This window comes from Carcharhinus amblyrhynchos, chromosome 16, assembly GCF_965287045.1.
Source record: "Carcharhinus amblyrhynchos chromosome 16, sCarAmb.v2.hapA, whole genome shotgun sequence".
In the NCBI taxonomy this organism is placed as follows: domain Eukaryota; kingdom Metazoa; phylum Chordata; class Chondrichthyes; order Carcharhiniformes; family Carcharhinidae; genus Carcharhinus; species Carcharhinus amblyrhynchos.
The window spans coordinates 5161436-5182832 of NC_137339.1; the positions used below are offsets into that span (position 1 = coordinate 5161436).

The 21397-nt window shown below is 44.2% G+C and overlaps 1 protein-coding gene across 4 annotated transcripts in view; it reads right to left on the reverse strand.

The window, feature by feature from the left end:
• LOC145353793 (arf-GAP with SH3 domain, ANK repeat and PH domain-containing protein 1-like) overlaps nucleotides 1-21397 on the reverse strand; it is a 196398-nt gene that overhangs the window by 66084 nt on the left and 108917 nt on the right. For all 4 annotated transcript variants that reach the window (XM_080204605.1, XM_080204606.1, XM_080204604.1 and 1 more), the window contains one exon: nucleotides 13095-13181. In XM_080204605.1, the coding sequence (XP_080060731.1) occupies nucleotides 13095-13181 (87 nt within the window). The remainder of the gene's footprint in view (nucleotides 1-13094; nucleotides 13182-21397) is intronic.

Consider the following 21397-nt stretch of genomic DNA (forward strand, 5'->3'; position numbering starts at 1 on the left):
GAGGTGGTAATGAGCAGGGTAGATAAAGGACAACCAATAGGTGCAACATACTTGGATTTCCAATAAACGTTCGATAAGGTACTGCACGAAAGGCTCCTTAATAAATAAGAGACCATGGTATTGGAGGTACTATATTAGCATGGATTGGCTAACTAATAGAACAGTAAGAAGTCTCACAACAGCAGGTTAAAATCCAATAGATTTATTTGGTAGTAAACACCACTTACCTGACAAAGGGGCAAACCTCGAAAGCTAGTAGTGTTTACTACCAAATAAACCTGTTTGACTTTAACCTGGTGTTGTGAGACTTCTTATTCTGTTTACCCCAGTTCAATGCCGACAGCTCCACATCATAACTAATAGAAGACGGAATTGGGATAAGAGGAGCATTTCCAGGATGGTAATCTGTAACTAGTGGAGTGCCACAGGGATCTGTGCTGGGGACATAATTATTTACAATATATATTAATGACTTGGACAAGGGAAGTGAATGTACTATTGCCAAGTTTGCGAATGACACAAAAATAGGTGGGAAAGCAAGTGGTGAGGATGCCACAAAGCATTAGAACATAAGAACATAAGAAATAGGAGCAGGAGTAGGCCATCTAGCCCTTCGAGCCTGCCCCGCCATTCAATAAGATCATGGCTGATCTGTCGTGGCTCAGTTCCACATTCCTGCCCTCTCCCCATAACCCTTAATCCCCTCTCTTATCAAGAACCCATCAACCCGCGTCTTAAAAATATTTAGCGAGGTAGCCTCCACCACTTCAACGGGCAGAGAATTCCAGAGATTCACCACCCTTTGAGTGAAGAAATTCTTCCTCAACTCCGTTCTAAACCGCCTCCCCTTTATCTTGAGGCTGTGCCCCCTAGTCCTACTATCCTTTCTGAGCGGGAAGAGTCTCTCCACCTCTATCCTATCCATCCCATTCATCATCTTATACGTCTCAATGAGATCTCCCCTCATTCTTCTAAACTCTAACGAGTACAAGCCTAATTTATTCAGCCTCTCCTCATAGCTCAACCCCCTCAACTCCGGTATCAGCCTAGTAAACCTCCTCTGCACTCCCTCCAAGGCCAAAATATCCTTGCGTAAGTACGGCGCCCAAAACTGCACACAGTACTCCAGCTGCGGCCTCACCAATGCCCGATATAGCCGCAGCAAGACCTCCCTACTTTTATATTCAATCCCCCTCGCTATGAAGGCCAGCATCCCATTAGCCTTCCTGACCACCTGCTGCACCTGCAAGCTGGGTTTTTGTGACTCATGCACAAGGACCCCGAGGTCCCTCTGCACTGTCGCCTGCTGCAGTTTTTCGCCACGTAAGTAATAATCCTTCCTACCATTATTCCTACCAAAGTGGACCACCTCACACTTGCCAACATTAAATTCCATTTGCCATTTCCTGGCCCATTCGCCCAGCCTATCTAGATCCTTCTGTAGACTCTCCACACCCTCCGCACAATTTGCTGTTCCACCAATCTTGGTGTCATCAGCAAATTTCGACACCCTACACTCGGTTCCCTCCTCCAGGTCATCTATATAAATGGTAAATAGCTGAGGCCCCAGCACCGACCCCTGGGGCACTCCACTAGTCACCATCCACCAATCCGAATAGCACCCATTGACCCCCACTCTCTGCCTCCTATTTGACAACCAATCCTCTATCCACGCTAACACCCTACCCCCAACTCCATGTCCCCTGACCTTCTGCAATAACCTCTTGTGAGGTACCTTGTCAAATGCCTTCTGAAAATCTAGAAAGACCACATCCACCGGCTCTCCTCTATCCACCGCCCTAGACACATCCTCATAGAACTCCAGTAAATTTGTCAGACACAAAACCGTGCTGTGTCTGCTCTATCAAGCAATTCCTCTCAAGATGCCTCGCTATTTCCTCCTTGATGACGGATTCTAACATTTTACCTACAACAGATGTTAAACTAACCGGCCTATAATTCCCTGCCTTTTGCCTGGCACCCTTCTTAAACACGGCGTAACATTAGCCGTTTTCCAATCTTCCGGCACTTCCCCGGAATCCAGCGACGTCTGGAAAATAACCACCAAGGCATCCACTATCACCTCCGCCATTTCTTTCTGAATCCTCGGATGCATTCCATCCGGTCCTGGCGACTTGTCCACAATCAGCCCCTCCAGTCTGTCGAGCACTGCCTCTCTAGTAACAGTAATGTCATTAAGACCCTCCAGTCCTACCACCTTTCCATCTCTAACACCTGGCAAATTATTCACGTCCTCCTCCGTGAAGACAGAAACAAATTGAGACAGAGAGAGAGAGAGACAGGTTCGGTGAGTGGGCAAAATATTGGCAGATGGAATATAATGTCGGAAAATGAAAAGTTATGCACATTGGTAGGAAGAATAAAGGAGCTGAATATTATTAAAGTAGAGAAAGATTGCAGAAAACTGCAGCACAGAGGAATTTGAGGGTCCTCATGCACAAATCACAAAAAGATAGCATGGAAGTTCAGCAGGTAATTGTGAAGAAAATGGAATGTTGGCCTTCATTTTAAAGGGAATGGAGTATAAAAATAGGGAAGTCTTAAAACATCAAACATAAAACAGTACCGTACAGGAACAGGCCCTTTGGCTCACGATATTGTGCGAAATTTGATGCCAAATTAAACTAAAGCCTCTGCCTGCCCTTGGTCAAGATTTTGAATATTCATGTGCTTATCTAAAAGTCCCTTAAATGCTCCTTAAACTGCCTGCACCATCACCCATGGCAGCGAGCCAGCCACCTAACACTCTCTGTGTGAAACACTTGCCCATCATATCCCCTTCGAATTTCCCCCCTCTTATCTTAAATGCATGCCCCCTGATATTTGACATTTTAACTCTGGGAAACGATTCTGACTATCAACTCCATCGGTGCCTCTCATATTTTTATAGACTTATATCAGGTCTCCCTCTCAGCCTCTGCCGCTCCACAGAAAACAATCCTAGTTTGTCCAGCCTCTCATTCTAGCTCATATCCTCTGATCCAGGCAACATCCTGGTAAACCTCTTGCTAAAACAATACGAGACATTAGTTAGATAATACTTGGAATACTGTGAACAGTTTTGGTCCCTTATGTAAGGGAATATATATCAGAGGCAGTCCAGAGAAGATTCATTAGGTTGATTGTGAGTATGGAGAGATTTTCTTATGAGGAGGGGTTAAGTGGTTGGACCTGTGGGAGTTTAGAAGAATGAGAGGCGACTTTATTGATATATATAGGATTCTTAGGGGGCTTGACAGTGTAGATGCTGAGAAGTCATTTCCCCTTCTGGGAGAGTCTAGGACCAGAGGGCATAATCTCAAAGTAAAGATCGCCCATTTAAGACAGAGGTGAGGAGGAATTTCTTCCCTCAAAAGGTAATGAATCTGAGAATTTCTATACTGCAGAGAGCTGTAGAGACCGGGTTGTTAAGTATGTTCAAGACTGAGATAGACATTTATTTAGTCAGTAAGGGCATCAAGGTTACAAGAATAAAGCAGGAAAGTCATGATGCCATTGAATGGCGGAATAGACTCAATGGGCCAAATGGTGCACCTCTGCTCCTACATCATACAGTCTTACAGTCTAAACATGGTTGACTCTGAAATGGACTAGCAAACCTTTCAGTTGCATTCAACCATTACAAAAAAGTCTAAAACCAGAGGATCTATCCAACAACAATTGAGGCAGCAGGCATGAGAAAGGCTCACCCAACTCAGACAACTTTTCAAAGTCCTCCTCAATAACATTTGTGGACTTGGGCCAAAATTATGAAGGCTGCCCCACAGACAGTACTGAGAAATCAGGTCATTGTAAATAAAATGAATGTTCATAAGAAATATGCCCTAGATCCAAGATTTTAAAGCATTCATATAAATAGAAAAAAGCTAACGAGTTGTATTGTGAACTAAGTCCAAAGATGTGCAGGTTGGGTGGATTGGCCACGGTCAATGCACGGGGTTACAGGGATAGGGCAGAGGGGAGGGCCTGAGTGGGATGCTTTTCCAGACAGTTGGTGCAGACTTGATGGGCCAGATGGCCTCGTTCTCTGCTAAGGGATTCTACGGCTCTGTGTATTGAGCAGGATAACAAAATAAAATTGAAATTAATTATGCAGTGAAATGGAAAACAACTTAAATAAATAAAGGCAATAAATGAACAAAGCAAGAAAGAAACCAATAGGCAGCTTGGGAAATAGAAGGGGGTGTTGATTGAACATCAGGGCACATAAAGCAAACAAAAAGGAAAACAATTTAGTAACCTTGTAAAAGAATTTAATGAGTCTGCAGGAAAAACAATTCCATGATCTGGGGAATGAAGGAGGAAGCAAAGTGTGAATGGTAACAATACAACTTGAATAGACAGATGGAGGTTAAACCAATGCTTTTAAATATTATAGATACACAGTTCTGAACTTGTCTAAGCCATTTTTTGGACTATATACTTAAATGAAGCCTTTTTAGTGCATTCTTTAGCCTTTAGAAAGTTGGTTTCTGAAACTTTTTTTGTTGCTCTTTCCTGCATTTTTCCATAGCTAGCACATGGCTTTTGAAGTGTGTGGCTGATTGGAAATAGTATTCTAATGATGGTCTGATCAGTATATTATTGGAACAATCTTAAGCCCACTTTTGCAGTCCATGCGAATGCCAGTGGAGCCTCAAGAGCTGGAGGTCACAGTTCTCGCCGGTGAGAACACGATTTTGGATCTTTCCCACCCCTCGCTAGTGATGTTATGGGCGTGAACCTGCTTTACATTCATCTGACAATATTTAAATGGTATTAACCACCCCCTCACCAGATATTAATCCTCTGTCATATATTGACACTGCGCTGATATGACTTTCACACAGATATGAATCTGATATGGTGGTCTCCCCAAGAGTAAAATTAAGTATACCCCCAGGGAAGAGGGATATGGCATAGGTTAGCACTTCTGAGTTGGCACTCATAGGTTGGCATGGACATGGTGCTGATCTGCAAGTACCTACCTGTGCCAAGAAGCAGGCCCCAGTGCGAACCATGTGGGCTGGGGGGAGGACTCATTTAAATGTGGTGGTGGCCTGGCGTGGACAGAGGAGCTGGGTGGGGGGGAGGGGGGATGGAAATGGATGACAGCTCAGACTGTGGGGTGGAAGGGAAAGGAGCCAGTGATCGGGCGGAGTGGGGAGGCAGATGTTTAGGCCCTGTTGTTCTGTAAGATGGTGTGAAATATGCCGCCTTGGTTTTTTTGGCAAAGTGTCATAAGATTTAGAGAGAAAACCGACTTGTTTCTCTGGAGAGAAACCTGCCAGTTTTCTCACTGGAAACAATACTCTGCCATTTTTAGGTAAGATTTAGCCATATGTAACTTCATCATTCTGCCTCCATGCCTCAGTTGTTGGTTAACTTTCTTTATTCCATCACCACATTGTTGTGACCAGAAATGAGTTGACCATCAATCTCTTTCCAGTCACTTTGCATTAATAGTATTCCATTAAATTTGTACTTTAGTTGTGCGTTATTTAACTTTTACTGGCAATAAATTTATTTTTTCCATCTGCCTGCACTTTTGCAAAATTCAACTGAACACCCCATCTACATATTCCATTTTTCTACACTGCCTCCATTAGTATCACCTGTTATTAGGACAATCCTGCAGTTGAATTCAAATTAGATGCATGAATTAAATTTAATTTTTTAAATTGATATTACTTATTTATACAAAAACTGACAAGAGAAATTAAGGACAGGAACACAATTTTATAATTCAAATTATTTGTAATAGCTGATGCAATTAGATTTGTGATGTATAGAAAATTTATGATGTAAAATGCTTGATTGTATTACTGCTGTGTAATTATTCTGTACAGATTGCATTAAGAAACAATGTATACACCAAAACCAGTAAAGATAGGTCTGAATTTTTAGCTTGTCTGGTGAACGCAATTAGCAGGGCTTGTAGTGGATGTGAAGTCCTCTCCCACCCTCTGTCAGGTCCTGTCAGTGATTTCAAGCTGGCTGCCTGCTGAATTGGTGGTCAGGATGAAACATGTGCTGAAAGAGGCTTAGCCCTCCTGTGGGTGGGGATTTCATAGAGAGGATTGGTGCTGAGAAAACTGTGCCAGCTGGCAGTTTCGCACTGCCTGAAAGTTGACAACTGCTCTGGGGATGCCTCAGGGAGCTGCGGTGTTGTTGAAAGGATACTGCCATACAAAAAAATCTCAAACTATCTATAATGAAATATCAAACAACCAACTGCAATATTCCTTAAACATCAAACTTGAAATATATTTGGGTCTTTTATTCAATCAGGGATGGGGCAAAAATGGCTGTAGAGGCTGGTGGGAAAGCATGTAAAATCTACTGGCCCTGACCACGTCAGTTTAAGTTTATTTATTAGTGTCACAAGTAGGCTTACATTAACACTGCACTGAAGTTATTGTGAAAATACCCGAGTTGCTACATTCCAGCACCTGTTCAGGTACACTGAGGGAGGATTTAGCATGGCCAAGGCACCTAACCAGCATGTCTTTCGGACTGTGGGAGGAAACCAGAGAACTAATAGTTTAGGTTAGAGGGTCACTAGATTGGTTCCACTGGTTGGCGCAACATTGAGAGCTGAAGGGCCTGTACTGTGCTGTAATGTTCTATGTTCACCCGGAGGGAAGTTACTCAGACACGGGAAGAATATGCAGACTCCACACAGACAGTGAACCAAGCCAGAAATCAAACCTAGGTCCGTGGCAGTGTGAGGCAGCAGTGCTAACCACTGTGCCACTGTGCTAATTTAGTTCCATTAGTTAGAAACCAAGTTTTTTGTGCCATATTCTGTGGCGGGATTGGCCTGATGGTACCTAATCTGCCAACCTGTCTGGGTGCCATATTGAAAAGATGCCCAACATCATTGACCCACTATTGAAAACAAAAAGATGGGACACGCTGAAAATGAAGACGGATCTCTAGGAACATTCTAAGGCTCAAAGACAGACCCCCTCCAGGACACTGAATCTGGAAGGTCCACCTGTAGATGCTCCCTCCACACACAGCTATGATGTTCTCGTGCCCAGGGTTGCCACTGGTTTCCATCCAGAACTCTGGACGCAGCCACAGGCATCATTCAGGTGAGTCTCAACATCTACATGCCATGTTGTTCCAGATGGGTTTTGCACCCTCTGTGTTTTCTTGCTGATGCTGCAAAGAATTGGGCATGGGTTGGTGAATCTTCATCTGTATTAACTGCAACCAGCTGAGTTTCATGCCAGCCTCAGCAGGTTTCCCAATCCACCATGGCAGGCAGCAGTGGAGGATCCCAATGTAATTTCATGTCAGCATAAAAATGACTTTTGGACCACCTGTTGAATTCCATCTCCCTCCCCCCCCCACACGCTGACATCCATCCACCACTCAGAATTATGCCCACAGTTTATTTATCATGGCCACAATTTTTCGATTGTGTCACGCTATGTGTAGATCGCTTTGGGATGTGCATGGTGTCAGAGAACAATGGGTGAGGGGTCTAGAACGTTTAACACCAGTGCAAACACTCGTTGGGTTTCTCTCAGTGACCACTTCCAGACATAATACAGTTCTTGCTCAACGAATGCAGCAACCAGGTTAGCACATTTAAGTAAGCATTTAAATATGCTTTGTCTGTTTCAAGCTGGATTCTCCATGCTCCCAGGATTCTCCAATTCTCGGGCATAGCGGGAACCCAATGAGATTACTACTGGTCTCCACAAACGGAGACCAGGAGTTATGGCTGTGTCAGGCGTCTTGGAGGTCATGAAGGGCACCAGGTGGTCAAGGACATGGCTGGGCCGTGCCCAGTGCTGGACTGGTTTTACTATACAAAATCACTATTTTGTCAGTGGAATCATTCCTGGAAGTATCCTTTCCTCACATTTATGCCAGAAGGAAAAATTGTTGGGATTGAGCCTGGTTTTCTAATGTAACTTAGGGTTCTGGTCCTAACAACAAAGTTCTGGATGGAAGTCAATGGCAACCCTGGACACGAGAACATCAAAGCTATGTGTGGACTAAGTGAAAAACATAATAAATTCAAAAATCATTTAAGTAATTAATTTCCTTGTATTTTTCAATACAGTTTGCAGAGCATATTTGATAGCTTTATGTGCACAAGGTAGCTTTGAGCAAGCAGGATAGCTTTCAGTATGCATGCATACAGCTTTGAGTGCACATGGATGTAGCTTTGAGCACACATGAAATCATACAATGCAGAAGAGGGCCTTCAGCCTATCAAATCTGCACTAACACGTGAGAACACCTGACCTCCCAACTAATTTCATTTACTAGCACTTGGCCCATAGCTTTGAATGTTATAATGTGCCAAGTGCTTTGAGCACACATGGATATAGCTTTCAGCACACATGGATTTGGCTTTTGAGCAGGCATGGATATGGCTTTGAGCACGCATGTATATAACTTTGAGCATGCATGGATATAGATTTGAATACACTGGATAGCTTTGAACAGATGGAAATAGCTTTGAGTGCACTATAGAATTTGAGGTTAAATTCATTCTAAATTAGAGCTTTTGATGTCAAACTGTAACTGAGGAAGTGAAAATAAAATAGAAGAGCTTCATTAATTGCTAGTCACAATAGCATAAGGCACATTTGGCATAACAGCAATACTTTTCAATATATACAATGCTATGTTTGCATGCAGATGAACAAATCCTTTCCAAAAAAAGAAACTAATGAAGATGGGATCTCTTTAAATTTTAATTTACAATAGATACAAAAATGTTACTTTCCATATTATGTTCAGCAATGGAACACAACAGCACAGGCTTGGATATGCAGTAACTTACCAACGCTCCTTCGACAGAGCACCTTCCAAACCCGCAAACCTGTACCACCTAGTAGACAAGGGAGCAGATGCGTGGGAACAAAACCACCTGCAAGTTTCTCTTTAAGTCATATACCATCTTGACTTGGAAATTTATCAGCATTCCTGGGTCAAAATCCTGAGACTCCTTTCCCAACAGCAATGCGGATGTGCCTATACTACATGGACTGCAGTACACCACCATCTTCTCAAAAGCAAGTAGCGATGGGCAATAAAAATGCTGACGTCACATTCCATGAAAGAATCACAAAAAACTGAAGTTTATAATTTGCTGATCAGACAGTAGCTCTTAAAAGAGCTTGTTAATTTCCTTCCCTAAATTGGACAGCTGTGAACTGAATGCATAATTTTAAGATTCCAGATATACACCCTCCCATCTTACCACTAAATTGTAAATGGTAGATACTGTAATCCTTAAAAAAGGTGACCAATGTGTGCTTCTGTAGAATTTAGCCATTAATGAAGAAATCCAGAGTTGGCTATTTCAGCCCACTCTACGTTTGACATCAGAGCAATATATTTCAAGTTATTCTGACTAAATTCTTGTTTAAGTTAATCATCTATTTTGCAGCATGTCTCTGTTGCTCCTTTACAGGACTCAGGAGTCATAAAAGCTGGTTTCTGCATCAACATAAGAACATAAGAAATAGGAGGAGGAGTAGGCCATCTCGCCCTTCAAGCCTGCCCCGCCATTCAATAAGATCATGGCTGATCTGTCGTGGCTCAGTTCCACTTTCCCGCCCTCTCCCCATAACCCTTAATCCCCTCTCTTATCAAGAACCCATCAACCCGCTTCTTAAAAATATTTAGCGAGGCAGCCTCCACCACTTCAACGGGCAGAGAATTCCAGAGATTCACCACCCTTTGAGTGAAGAAGTTCCTCCTCAACTCCGTTCTAAACCACCTCCCCTTTATCTTGAGGCTGTGCCCCCTAGTCCTACTGTCTTTTTTGAGCGGGAAGAGTCTCTCCACCTCTATCCTATCCATCCCATTCATCATCTTATATGTCTCAATGAGATCTCCCCTCATTCTTCTAAACTCTAATGAGTACAAGCCTAGTTTATTCAGCCTCTCCTCATAGCTCAATCCCCTCAACTCCGGTATCAGCCTAGTAAACCTCCTCTGCACTCCCTCCAGGGCCAAAATATCCTTGCGCAGGTGCGGCGCCCAAAACTGCACACAGTACTCCAGCTGTGGCCTCACCAATGCCCTATACAGCTGCAGCAAGACCTCCCTACTTTTATATTCAATCCCCCTCGCTATGAAGGCCAGCATCCCATTCGCCTTCCTGACCACCTGCTGCACCTGCAAGCTGGGTTTTTGCGACTTATGCACAAGGACCCCGAGGTCCCTCTGCACCGTCGCCTGCTGCAGTTTTTCGCCTCGTAAGTAATAGTCCTTCCTACCATTATTCCTACCAAAGTGGACCACCTCACACTTGCCAACATTAAATTCCATTTGCCATTTCCTGGCCCATTCGCCCAGCCTATCTAGATCCTTCTGCAGACTCTCCACACCCTCCGCACAATTTGCCGTTCCCCCAATCTTGGTGTCATCAGCAAATTTCGACACCCTACACTCGGTTCCCTCCTCCAGATCATCTATATAAATGGTAAATAGCTGAGGCCCCAGCACCGACCCCTGGGGCACCCCACTAGTCACCAACCGCCAATCCGAATAGCACCCATTGACCCCCACTCTCTGCCTCCTATTTGACAACCAATCCTCTATCCACGCTAACACCCTACCCCCAACTCCATGTCCCCTGACCTTCTGCAATAACCTCTTGTGAGGTACCTTGTCAAACGCCTTCTGAAAATCCAGAAAGACCACATCCACCGGCTCTCCTCTATCCACTGCCCTAGACACATCCTCATAGAACTCCAGTAAATTTGTCAGACACGACTTCCCTTTAATGAAACCATCATAGAACATAGAACAGTACAGCACAGTACAGGCCCTTCGGCCCTCCATGTTATGCTGAGCTTTGTCCGAAACCAAGATCAAGCTATCTCACTTCCTATCACTCTGGTATACTCCATGTGCCTATCCAATAACCACTTGAAAGTTCCTAAAGTGTCCGACTCCACTATCACAACGAGCAGTTCATTCCACACCCCAACCACTCTCTGAATAAAGAATCTACCTTGGACATCCCTCCTATTTCTCCCACCATGAAACTTATAGTTATGGCCCCTAGTAACTGCTACATCCACCCTAGGAAATAGCCTCTGAACGTCCACTCTATCTATCCCCCCATCATCTTACAAACCTCTATTAAGTCGCCTCTCAACCTCCTCCCTCTAAAGAGAAAAGCCCTAGCTCCCTCAACCTTTCCTCATAAGACCTACCCTCCAAACCAGGCAGGATCCTGGTAAATCTCATCTGCACTCTCTCCAATGCTTCCACATCCTAATTATAGTGAGGTGACCAGAACTGCACACAATATTCCAAATGCGGTTTCACCAAGGTCCTGTACAGTTGCAGCAAAACCCCACGGCTCTTAAACTCAAACCCCCTGTTAATAAACACTAACACGCTGTAGGCCTTCTTCACGGCTCTATCCACTTGAGTGGCAACCTTCAGAGATCTGTGGATTTGAACCACAAGATCTCTCTGTTCCTCCACATTCCTCAGAACCCTGCAGTTGACCCTGTAATCTGCATTCAAATTTGTCCTACCAAACTGAATCACCTAGCACTTATCAAGGTTAAACTCCATCTGCCACTTCTCGGCCTAGCTCTGCATCCTATCAATGTCTCTTTGCAGCCTACAACAGCCCTCCACCTCATCCACTACTCCGCCAATCTTGGTGTCATCAGCAAATTTACTGACCCATCCTTCAGCCCCCTCCTCCAAGTCATTGATAAAAATCACAAATAGCAGAAGACCCAGCATTCATACCTGTGGTAACTGATCTCCAGTCTGAAAATTTTCCATCCGCCACCACCGTCTTCTAAGAGATAGCTGGTTACTTATCCAATCGGCCAAATTTCCCTCTATCCCACACTTCCTCAAAGAATTCAATCAAATTTGTGAGCCAAGGCTTACCCTCCATGAATCCATGCTGACTCTCCTGAATTAAGCTGCATCTTTCCAAATGATCATAAATCCTATCCCTCAGGACCTTTTCCATTAACTTACTGACGACCAAAGTAAGACTATCTGGCCTATAATTACCAGGGTCATTCCTATTTCCTGCCTTGAACAAAGGAACAATATTCGCCACTCTCTAGTCCTCTGTCACTATCCCCGTGGACAGTGAGGACCCAAAGATCAAAGCCAAACCTCTGCAATCTCATCCCTTGCCTCCGAGAGAATCCTAGGATCTATCCTATCTGGCCCAGGGGATTTATCGACCCTCAGTTTTTTTCAAATTTGCTAATGCATCTTCCCTTAGAACATCTACCTCCTCCAGCCTATCAGCCTGCATCACACACTCATCCTCAAAAACATGGCCCCTTTTCTGAAGAAAAGAATTCATTCATTGTCTCTCTTATCTTCTCTGACTCCAGGCACATGTTCCTACGACTATCCTTGACCGGCTCTAACCTCACCCTGGTCATTCTTTTATTTCTCACATAAAAGTAAAAAGCCTTGGGGTTTTCCTTTATCCAACCTGCCAAGGACTTCTCATGTCCTCTCCTAGTTCTCCTAAGCCCTTTTTTTAAGCTCATTCCTTGCTACCTTGTAACCCTCAAGCGACCCAACTGAACCTTGTTTTCTCATCCTTACATATGCTTCCTTTTTCCTCTTGACAAGACGTTTTGTGAACCATGGTTCCCTCACTCAGCCATTTCCTCCCTGCCTGACATGTTCATACCTGTCAAGGACACGCAGTATTTGTTCCTTGAACAAGCTCCACTTTTCATTTGTGCCTTTCCCTGACAGTTTCTGTTTCTATCTTATGCTCCCTAGTTCTTGCCTAATCACATCATAACTCAGTACTTTTCATTGTAGTATTTACAGATTAAGTAATAGAACTTCATTCAAATACAAGTAATGCAGCTACAAGAATACTACAGCAGATTTTGGACATATACACACTATTATGATTTGAAAGTACACATAGGCTAGCTTCCCTTGTGTAAATGAAGCATTCTTCCCCACAAAATCTTGAAACCTGAACAGTTCATTAAATGTACTCTGAACATTGTGGTTGGAGTGTAAAGTCGATGATGGGTGCACAGTATTACATAAAATTCCTAAACCCAGACAAGTTCATGACAGTACATGAGACTTACGTCTTTGTGGTCCAACTGTAAGGCTGGTTTGAGCTGATCACGAAGACTGCAGAGTCGCTTCTTTTCCTCATCCTGGTTCTGTTTAATCTGAAACAGTGCAAGTCCAGGGTTTTTAATTAAACTGCTGCTCAGGAATTTGTTCTTTTTATCCCACACATTTTCAAGGGATTCTTTCAGCCCATTTACTGGTTAACACCAAATTACTCAGTTCCAGAAAAAATAATTCATAAAACTGTCATCCATGCATATGTTATTTTATTGGTCACTTCCTTTCATCATGTTTTTAGTTTTTAGATTGTTGGAAAATAATTTCTATCAATTATTTTTGTTTCACCAATCGATTTTGTGTGTTTTACTTCAAAGGATCAGTTTTCTATTTAATAAATTCTGAGGATTTTAACCTAATCCACTCAGTCATAACCAGATGATATACTTGGAAGCCATTGGTTCTACAACCTGTCCAGTTTTACACTTCATTGAAGTTAATGGAGATCAAAATCAGATGAGATGTTAAAACTGGCATACAAAGATGGTGTATGATACATGTCAGGTGAATTTTTCAAATACAATAACTTCAGAGGGAAAGTGAAGAGGGAAATATGACTGGCAAAGAGAGAATATGAGAAGAGAATGGCACTAAACATAAAAGGTAACTTTGAAATCTTTTACTGGCATGTAAATAATAAACAGATAGTAAGAGATGAGGTGGATTCTATTTGAAACAAACTAGGTGACGTATGCTTTGAGATGCTGGGCAAGGCTAGATATAGAATGAGTTTGGTGCTTACTAAGGGACTAAGCTGACAATACAGCTGTAAAAGTGGAAATGGTTAAGGTAATGGCTGAGGTGAAAATTGATAGGCTGGACATATTGGAAAGACTGGCTATGCTTACAATGGATAACTAACCTGGTCCTGATGGCTTGTAGTCCAGGATGCTAAAAAGTGGGAGTAGAGATAGTGAAAAGGCTTGCCATAATTTTTCAATCTTCCCTAGATATGGGGAGATGCCAGAGAATTGGAGAGTGGCAAAGATGAAACACTTATTCAAGAAAGAATGTCAGGATGTTCCTAGTAACTGCAAGTGGTCAGCTTAACATCAAAGGTAAGGTTTTAAAAACAACAATCCAAAAAAAAAATCAGCTAGCGCTTGGAGAGATTGAGGTTATTTAAAGAAAGCCAGCACAGATTTGTAAAAGGCTAATCTAACTGAATTATTTGATGAAGAACAGAGAAGGTTGATAAAGGGAAAGCAACATATGTTATCTATATGGATTTTAAGAAAGCTTTTGACAAAGTATCACATTAAAGGCTGGCTAACAAAGTTGAAGTTCATGGAATAGGTGGGTCAGTGTCAGCATGGATAAACAACTCGCTTAAGGAAAGAAAACAGTGAGTTGTTATAATGGCTATTTTTCAGAGTTCTGTAAACTGTATTTTCAGTATTCTGTAAATGTGTGTGTCTTTATATACTCCGTTTGTAATCAGAACTCCCACTCACCTGACGAGGCAAACCTCAAAAGCTAGTGGCGTTTACTAGCAAATAAACCTGTTGGACTTTAACCTGGTGTTGTGAGACTTCTTATTGTATTTTTCAAAGCGCAGGATGGAATACAGCACCAATGATCAGTGCAGAGCTACTACTTTTTGATATTTTTAGATGACTTGGGCAAAAGTAAAATTTCAAAATTTGCAGATTATTTCAAACTTGTGAGATGACAGCGAGGATACTAATTGACTGCAACAGACATAGATAGGCTAGCAGAATGGGTAGAGAAGTAGTTGATATATTTAATACAGAGAAGTATGAGATGTTCTTTGGCAGAAGGAATAAGGAGAGCAAATATAGGCTAAATAAATTTCAGTTAGTTGGATTATTTCATTATTTGTTTTGCCCAAAAGAGCAAAGACTAAATGGCACAGTTGCACAAAGTATACAGATACAGAGAGTCCTTGGGGTGCGTGTGAAAGATCTTTCAAGAAGGCAAGATATGTTGAGAGAGCAGTTAGCAAAGCATATGGGTTTGTGGGCTTCATAAATAGAGGTGTTGGGCCCGATAGGCGTGAAAACTTGGTAGTCGGGTATGAGGCCATTAATGAGATCCGCTCCCGCATAGGTTGCCACTTTACTGAAACCCGGGAATGGCGGCGATCTGCTTCACGCCCAAAATGGGCACAATGGCGATTTAAATGCATTTGCAGGCATTTAAATTGAATTAATGAACTGTCCCACCCAACTTTATCAGCATTCCCCCTTTACCACCGCATTTGCCAATCCGGAACCGTGCTGTAATGGACCTGCTAAATAAAAGTCTGAATCGGGTGCTCCAGCTGCTGAAAAGCGTGTTCAGTGCTTTCAACGGCTCTCTGACTCAGATCAGTGCTGGGGGAGAGGAGTGAGGGGGGTTAGATCATTTTCTGGTTGGGAAGGAGGAGAGGAGTGAGGCCAGATCGTTGTCTGGTTGGGAGAGGGGAGGAGGAGGAGGCGGGTCAGATATATCTCTGGTGGGAAGGGGAGGGTGGGGAGGGCCGATCGTTGTCTAATGGTGGGGGTGGGGGGGTCTGATCGTTGTCTGGTGGGGAGGGAAGAGGAGGGGGTCAGATGTATCTTTTGGTGGGGGGGGGGGGTGCGTGTTGAGTGAGATCAGATTGTTGTCTGGAGGGAGAAGGTCCGATCGCTCACTGGTTAGGGGAGGAGACAGATAGATAGATAGATATCTGGTGGGGTTGCGGGGGTTGGGGGGCAGAACCAGAGGGGTCCGCTGCCATTCTGCGGACGATCGATGCGGGGAGAGGGCAGGGGATTGGTTTGGGTAGCAGGAAGTATGGGTGATAAGAGGGACAGTGATGTACGTGGGTAGTGGGGGGGATAGATAAGGGGGACAGCGATGTGTGTGTGCATCATCGCTCCCACTTCTCACTCCTGGGTCGCTAAAGGCTTAGCGCGGCTGTAACGATCAGAGCTCTGAACTGTGCATGCGCAGTTAGAAAAAACTTGAAAAAGTGCGCCCGTGTCAGATCGGGCTGCTTTCTCTGCTTCCTGCGGCCCGGGAGCAATCTGACACGGGCGTGCTTTTTCAATAATTTTTCTAACTGCGCATGCGCAGTTCAGAGCTCCGATTGTTTCGGCTGCACTAAGCCTCACCCTCAGCACGAATGGGACTGGAAATGGCTGAGTGCGTATGGGGGTGCCTGAAAATAGATCTCCAAGTTGGATCTGCATTATGCCCAGATTCAGCACTTAGAATGAAAATGGTAAAATTGAGCCCATTGAGTACAAAAGCAGGGGAGTTATGCTGAATATGTATAAAACCTAACAAACTCTACTTTTGAAAGGACGCAAGGATCTTGTGAAAGTGTAGAAGGGATTTACTAAAATGATTCCAGAGATGAGGGATTTTAGCTAAAAGATTAGATTGGAGAAACTGGGACTGTTGTCCTTGAAGTAAAAGGGATTGGAAGGTGATTTGATAAAGGTCTACAAGACCATTGTAAGTGGTAATAACCTGGAATTTGCTGTCTATGAGGGTCGTGGAAACAAAGCAGATGAATGATTTTAAAAAGAAATTGGATGGACATTTGAGCAAAATAAATGTACAGGGCAATGGGAATAGGGTAGGGTAAAGGGACAGATTGGATTGCTCCACAAAGAGGCAGCATAGACTCAACAGACTGAAACATTTCTCTTTATGTACACAACAAAAACCATTTATGATACTGAACGTTTCTACTGAGGGTGCATGGAGGACAGACACTAGGGGAATGCGAATTACTGAATGTTATTACTGTCACTAGAGAGGTAGTGCTTGATAGACTAATGGGACTGATGGTGGACAAGTCCCCAGGACTTATTTTGGCCTTGGAGGGAGTGCAGAGGAGGTTTACTAGGCTGATACCGGAGTTGAGGGGGTTGAGCTATGAGGAGCGGCTGAATAAACTAGGCTTGTACTCGTTAGAGTTTAGAAGAATGAGGGGAGATCTCATTGAGACGTATAAGATGATGAACGGGATGGATAGGATAGAGGTGGAGAGACTCTTCCCGCTCAAAAAAGACAGTAGGACTAGGGGGCACAGCCTCAAGATAAAGGGGGGGCGGTTTAGAACGGAGTTGAGGAGGAACTTCTTCCCTCAAAGGGTGGTGAATCTCTGGAATTCTCTGCCCATTGAAGTGGTGGAGGCTGCCTCGCTAGATATTTTTAAGACGCGGGTTGATGGGTTTTTGATAAGAGAGGGGATTAAGGGTTATGGGGAGAGGGCGGGAAAGTGGAACTGAGCCACGACAGATCAGCCATGATCTTATTGAATGGTGGGGCAGGCTCGAAGGGCTGGATGGCCTACTCCTGCTCCTATTTCTTATGTTCTTATGACTGGATGGAATGCATCCCAAGGTTCTGAAGGAAATGGCAGAGGTGATAGTCGATGCCTTAGTGATTACTTACCAAACTTCGCTGGATTCCGGGGAAGTGCCGGAAGATTGGAAAACGGCTAATGTTATGCCGCTGTTTAAAAAAGGTAGCAGGCAAAAGGCAGGGAATTATAGGCCGGTTAGTTTAACGTCTGTAGTTGGAAAAATGCTTGAATCTGTCATCAAAGAAGAAACAGCGAGGCACCTAGAAAAGAATGGTTTGATAGAGCAGACGCAACACGGATTCGTTAAGGGGAAGTCGTGTTTGATGCATTTATCGGATTTCTATGAGGATGTGACTAGTGCGGTAGACAGAGGAGAGCCGGTGGATGTGGTGTTTCGCGATTTTCAAAAGGCATTTGATAAGGTGCTGCACAAAAGGTTGCTTCAGAAGGTTAGGAGGCATGGAGTTGGGGGTAAGGTGTTAGCATGGATAGAGGATTGGTTGTCTAATAGGAGGCAGAGAGTTGGTATCAATGGGTGCTATTCTAATTGGCGGTTGGTGAATAGTGGAGTGCCGCAGATATCGGTGCTGGGGCCTCAGCTATTTACCATTTATATAGATGATCTGGAGGAGGGGGCTGAGTGTAGGGTAATGAAATTTGCTGATGACACAAAGATGAGTGGAAAAGCAAATTGTGCAGAGGGTGTGGAAAGTCTGCAGAGGGATCTGGATAGGCTGAGCGAGTGGGCGAGGACCTGGCAGATGGAGTACAATGTTAGCAAGTGTGAGGTTATCCACTTTGGCAGAAATAATAGTAGGAGGGATTACTATTTAAAGGGCGAAAAGCTGCAGCATGCTACGGTGCAGAGGGACCTGGGGGTCCTTGTGCATGAGTCGCAAAAACCCAGTCTGCAGGTGCAGCAGGTGATCAAGAAGGCGAATGGGATGCTGGCCTTTATAGAGAGGGGGATAGAATATAAAAGTAGGGAGGTCTTGCTTTTTTTTATAAATATATAAAAAGGAAGAGGCTGACTAGGGTGAACGTTGGACCCTTAGAGGGGAGAGGGGGGACTTAGTGGTAGGGGATGGGGAAATGGCTGAGGCCTTGAATAACTTTTTTGTTTCGGTCTTCACGGAGGAGGACGTGAATAATTTGCCGGGTGTTAGCGTTGGAAAGATGGTAGGAGTGGAGGGCCTGAATGACATTATTGTTACTAGAGAGGCAGTGCTCGACAGACTGGAGGGACTGATTGTAGACAAGTCCCCAGGACCGGATGGAATGCATCCAAGGGTTCTGAAAGAAATGGCGGAGGTGATAGTGGATGCCTTGGTGATTATTTTCCAAACATCGCTGGATTCTGGGGAAGTGCCGGAAGATTGGAAAACGGCTAATGTTACGCTGTTGTTTAAGAAGGGTGGCAGGCAAAAGGCAGGGAATTATAGGCTGGTTAGTTTAACGTCTGTTGTAGGTAAAATGTTAGAATCCGTGATCAAGGAGAAAATAGCGAGGCATCTTGAGGAGAATTGTTTGATAGAGCAGATGCAGCACGGTTTCGTTAAGGGGAAGTCGTGTCTGGCGAATTTATTGGAGTTCTATGAGGATGTGTTTAGGGCGGTGGATAGAGGAGAGCCGGTGGATGTGGTGTTTCTTGATTTTCAGAAGGCGTTTGATAAGGTGCCGCACAAGAGGTTATTACAGAAGGTTAGAGGGCACGGAGTTGGGGGTAGGGTGTTAGCGTGGATAGGGGATTGGCTGTCAAACAGGAGGCAGAGAGTGGGGGTCAATGGGTGCTATTCGGATTGGCGGTTGGTGACTAGTGGAGTGCCTCAGGGGTCAGTGCTGGGGCCTCAGCTATTTACCATTTATATAGATGATCTGGAGGAGGGAACCGAGTGTATGGTGTCGAAATTTGCTGATGACACCAAGATTGGTGGAACGGCAAATTGTGCGGACGGCGTGGAAAGTCTGGAGAAGGATCTAGATAGGCTGGGCGAATGGGCCAGGAACTGGCAAATGGAATTTAATGTTGGCAAGTGTGAAGTTGTCCACTTTGGTAGGAATAATGGTAGGAAGGACTATTACTTACATGGCAAAAAACTGCAGCATGCGACGGTGCAGAGGGACCTCGGGGTCCTTGTGCATAAGTCGCAAAAACCCACCCAGCAGGTGCAGCAGGTGGTCAGGAAGGCTAATGGGATGCTGGCCTTCATAGCGAGGGCGATTGAATATAAAAGTAGGGAGGTCTTGCTGCGGCTGTATAGGGCACTGGTGAGGCCGCAGCTGGAGTACTGTGTGCAGTTTTGGTCGCTGCACTTACGCAAAGATATTTTGGCCTTGGAGGGAGTGCAGAGGAGGTTTAGAAGGCTGATACCGGAGTTGAGGGGGTTGAACTATGAGGAGAGGCTGAATAAACTAGGCTTGTACTCATTAGAGTTTAGAAGAATGAGGGGAGATCTCATTGAGACATATAAGATGATGAATGGGATGGATAGGATAGAGGTGGAGAGGCTCTTCCCGCTCAGAAAGGACAGTAGGACTAGAGGGCACAGCCGCAAGATAAAGGGAGGGCGGTTTAGGACGGAGTTGAGGAGGAACTTCTTCACTCAAAGGGTGGTGAATCTCTGAAATTCTCTGTCCGTTGAAGTGATGGAGGCTGCCTCGCTAAATATATTTAAGACGCGGGTTGATAGGTTTTTGACAGGCAAGGGGATTAAGGGTTATGGGGAGAGGGCGGGAAAGTGGAACTGAGCCACGACAGATCATCCATGATCTTATTGAATGGCGGGGCAGGCTCGAGGGGCTAGATGGCCTACTCCTGCTCCTATTTCTTATGTTCTTATGTAACTGTACAGGGCACTGGTGAGGCCGCAGCTGGAGTACTGTGTGCAGTTTTGGTCGCCACACTTGCGCAAGGATATTTTGGCCTTGGAGGGAGTGCAGAGGAGGTTCACTAGGCTGATACCGGAGATGGGGGGGTTGGACTATGAAGGGATACTAAATAGACTGGGTCTGTACTCGTTGGAGTTTAGAAGGATGAGGGGGGATCTTATAGAGATGTATAAGATAATGAAAGGGATGGATAGGGTAGAGGCAGAGAGATTCTTCCCGCTCAGAAAGGACAGCAGGACTGGACGGCACAGCCTCAAGATAAAGGGGGGCGCAGTTTAGAATGGAGTTGAGGAGGAACTTCTTCACTCAAAGGGTGGTGAATCTCTGGAATTCTCTGCCCGTTGAAGTGGTGGAGGCTACCTCGCTAAATATATTTAAGACATGGGTGGATAGGTTTTTGGTAGGCAAGGGAATTAAGGGTTATGGGGAGAAAGCGGGAAAGTGGAACTGATCCACTTCAGTTCAGCCATGATCTTATTGAATGGCGGGGCAGGCTCGAAGGGCTACATGGCCTACTCCTGCTCCTATTTCTTATGTTCTTATGAATACACAATAAGGGTGAAAACCTGACTTTTGTGTGGAATATTGGATAGTTTGTGTGATAAAGCTGGTTTGGAATGTTTTGTGTGTCTTTTATTTCAACATTGTGACCAAGATCTTAAACAATGAGGAAGCTGGCAACAGATTTCAAGGAGACATATGTAAGTTTGTGGAATGGATGGACATAAGGCAGATGAAATTCAACATACGGAAATGTGAGGTAACTCATTTTAGTAAGAAGAATAAGCAAAGACAACACAAGTTAAATGGTAGAATTTTAACGGGGTGTGCAATGAGATCGACGGTGCTTCTGCACACAATCTTTGAAGCTGACAAAGGGTAACAAAGCATTTTAATGTTAATGACAAATTTGGGATCCCGGGTTTTATATATAAAGGCAGAATACAAGACAGCTAAGATTAGATTTGATAGTGATGATTAAAATCATGAAAGATTCAGAGAGAATAAATAAAGAGGAAGTGTTTCCTATAGCTAGGGGTAACCAGGAGGTACAGATTTAAAATG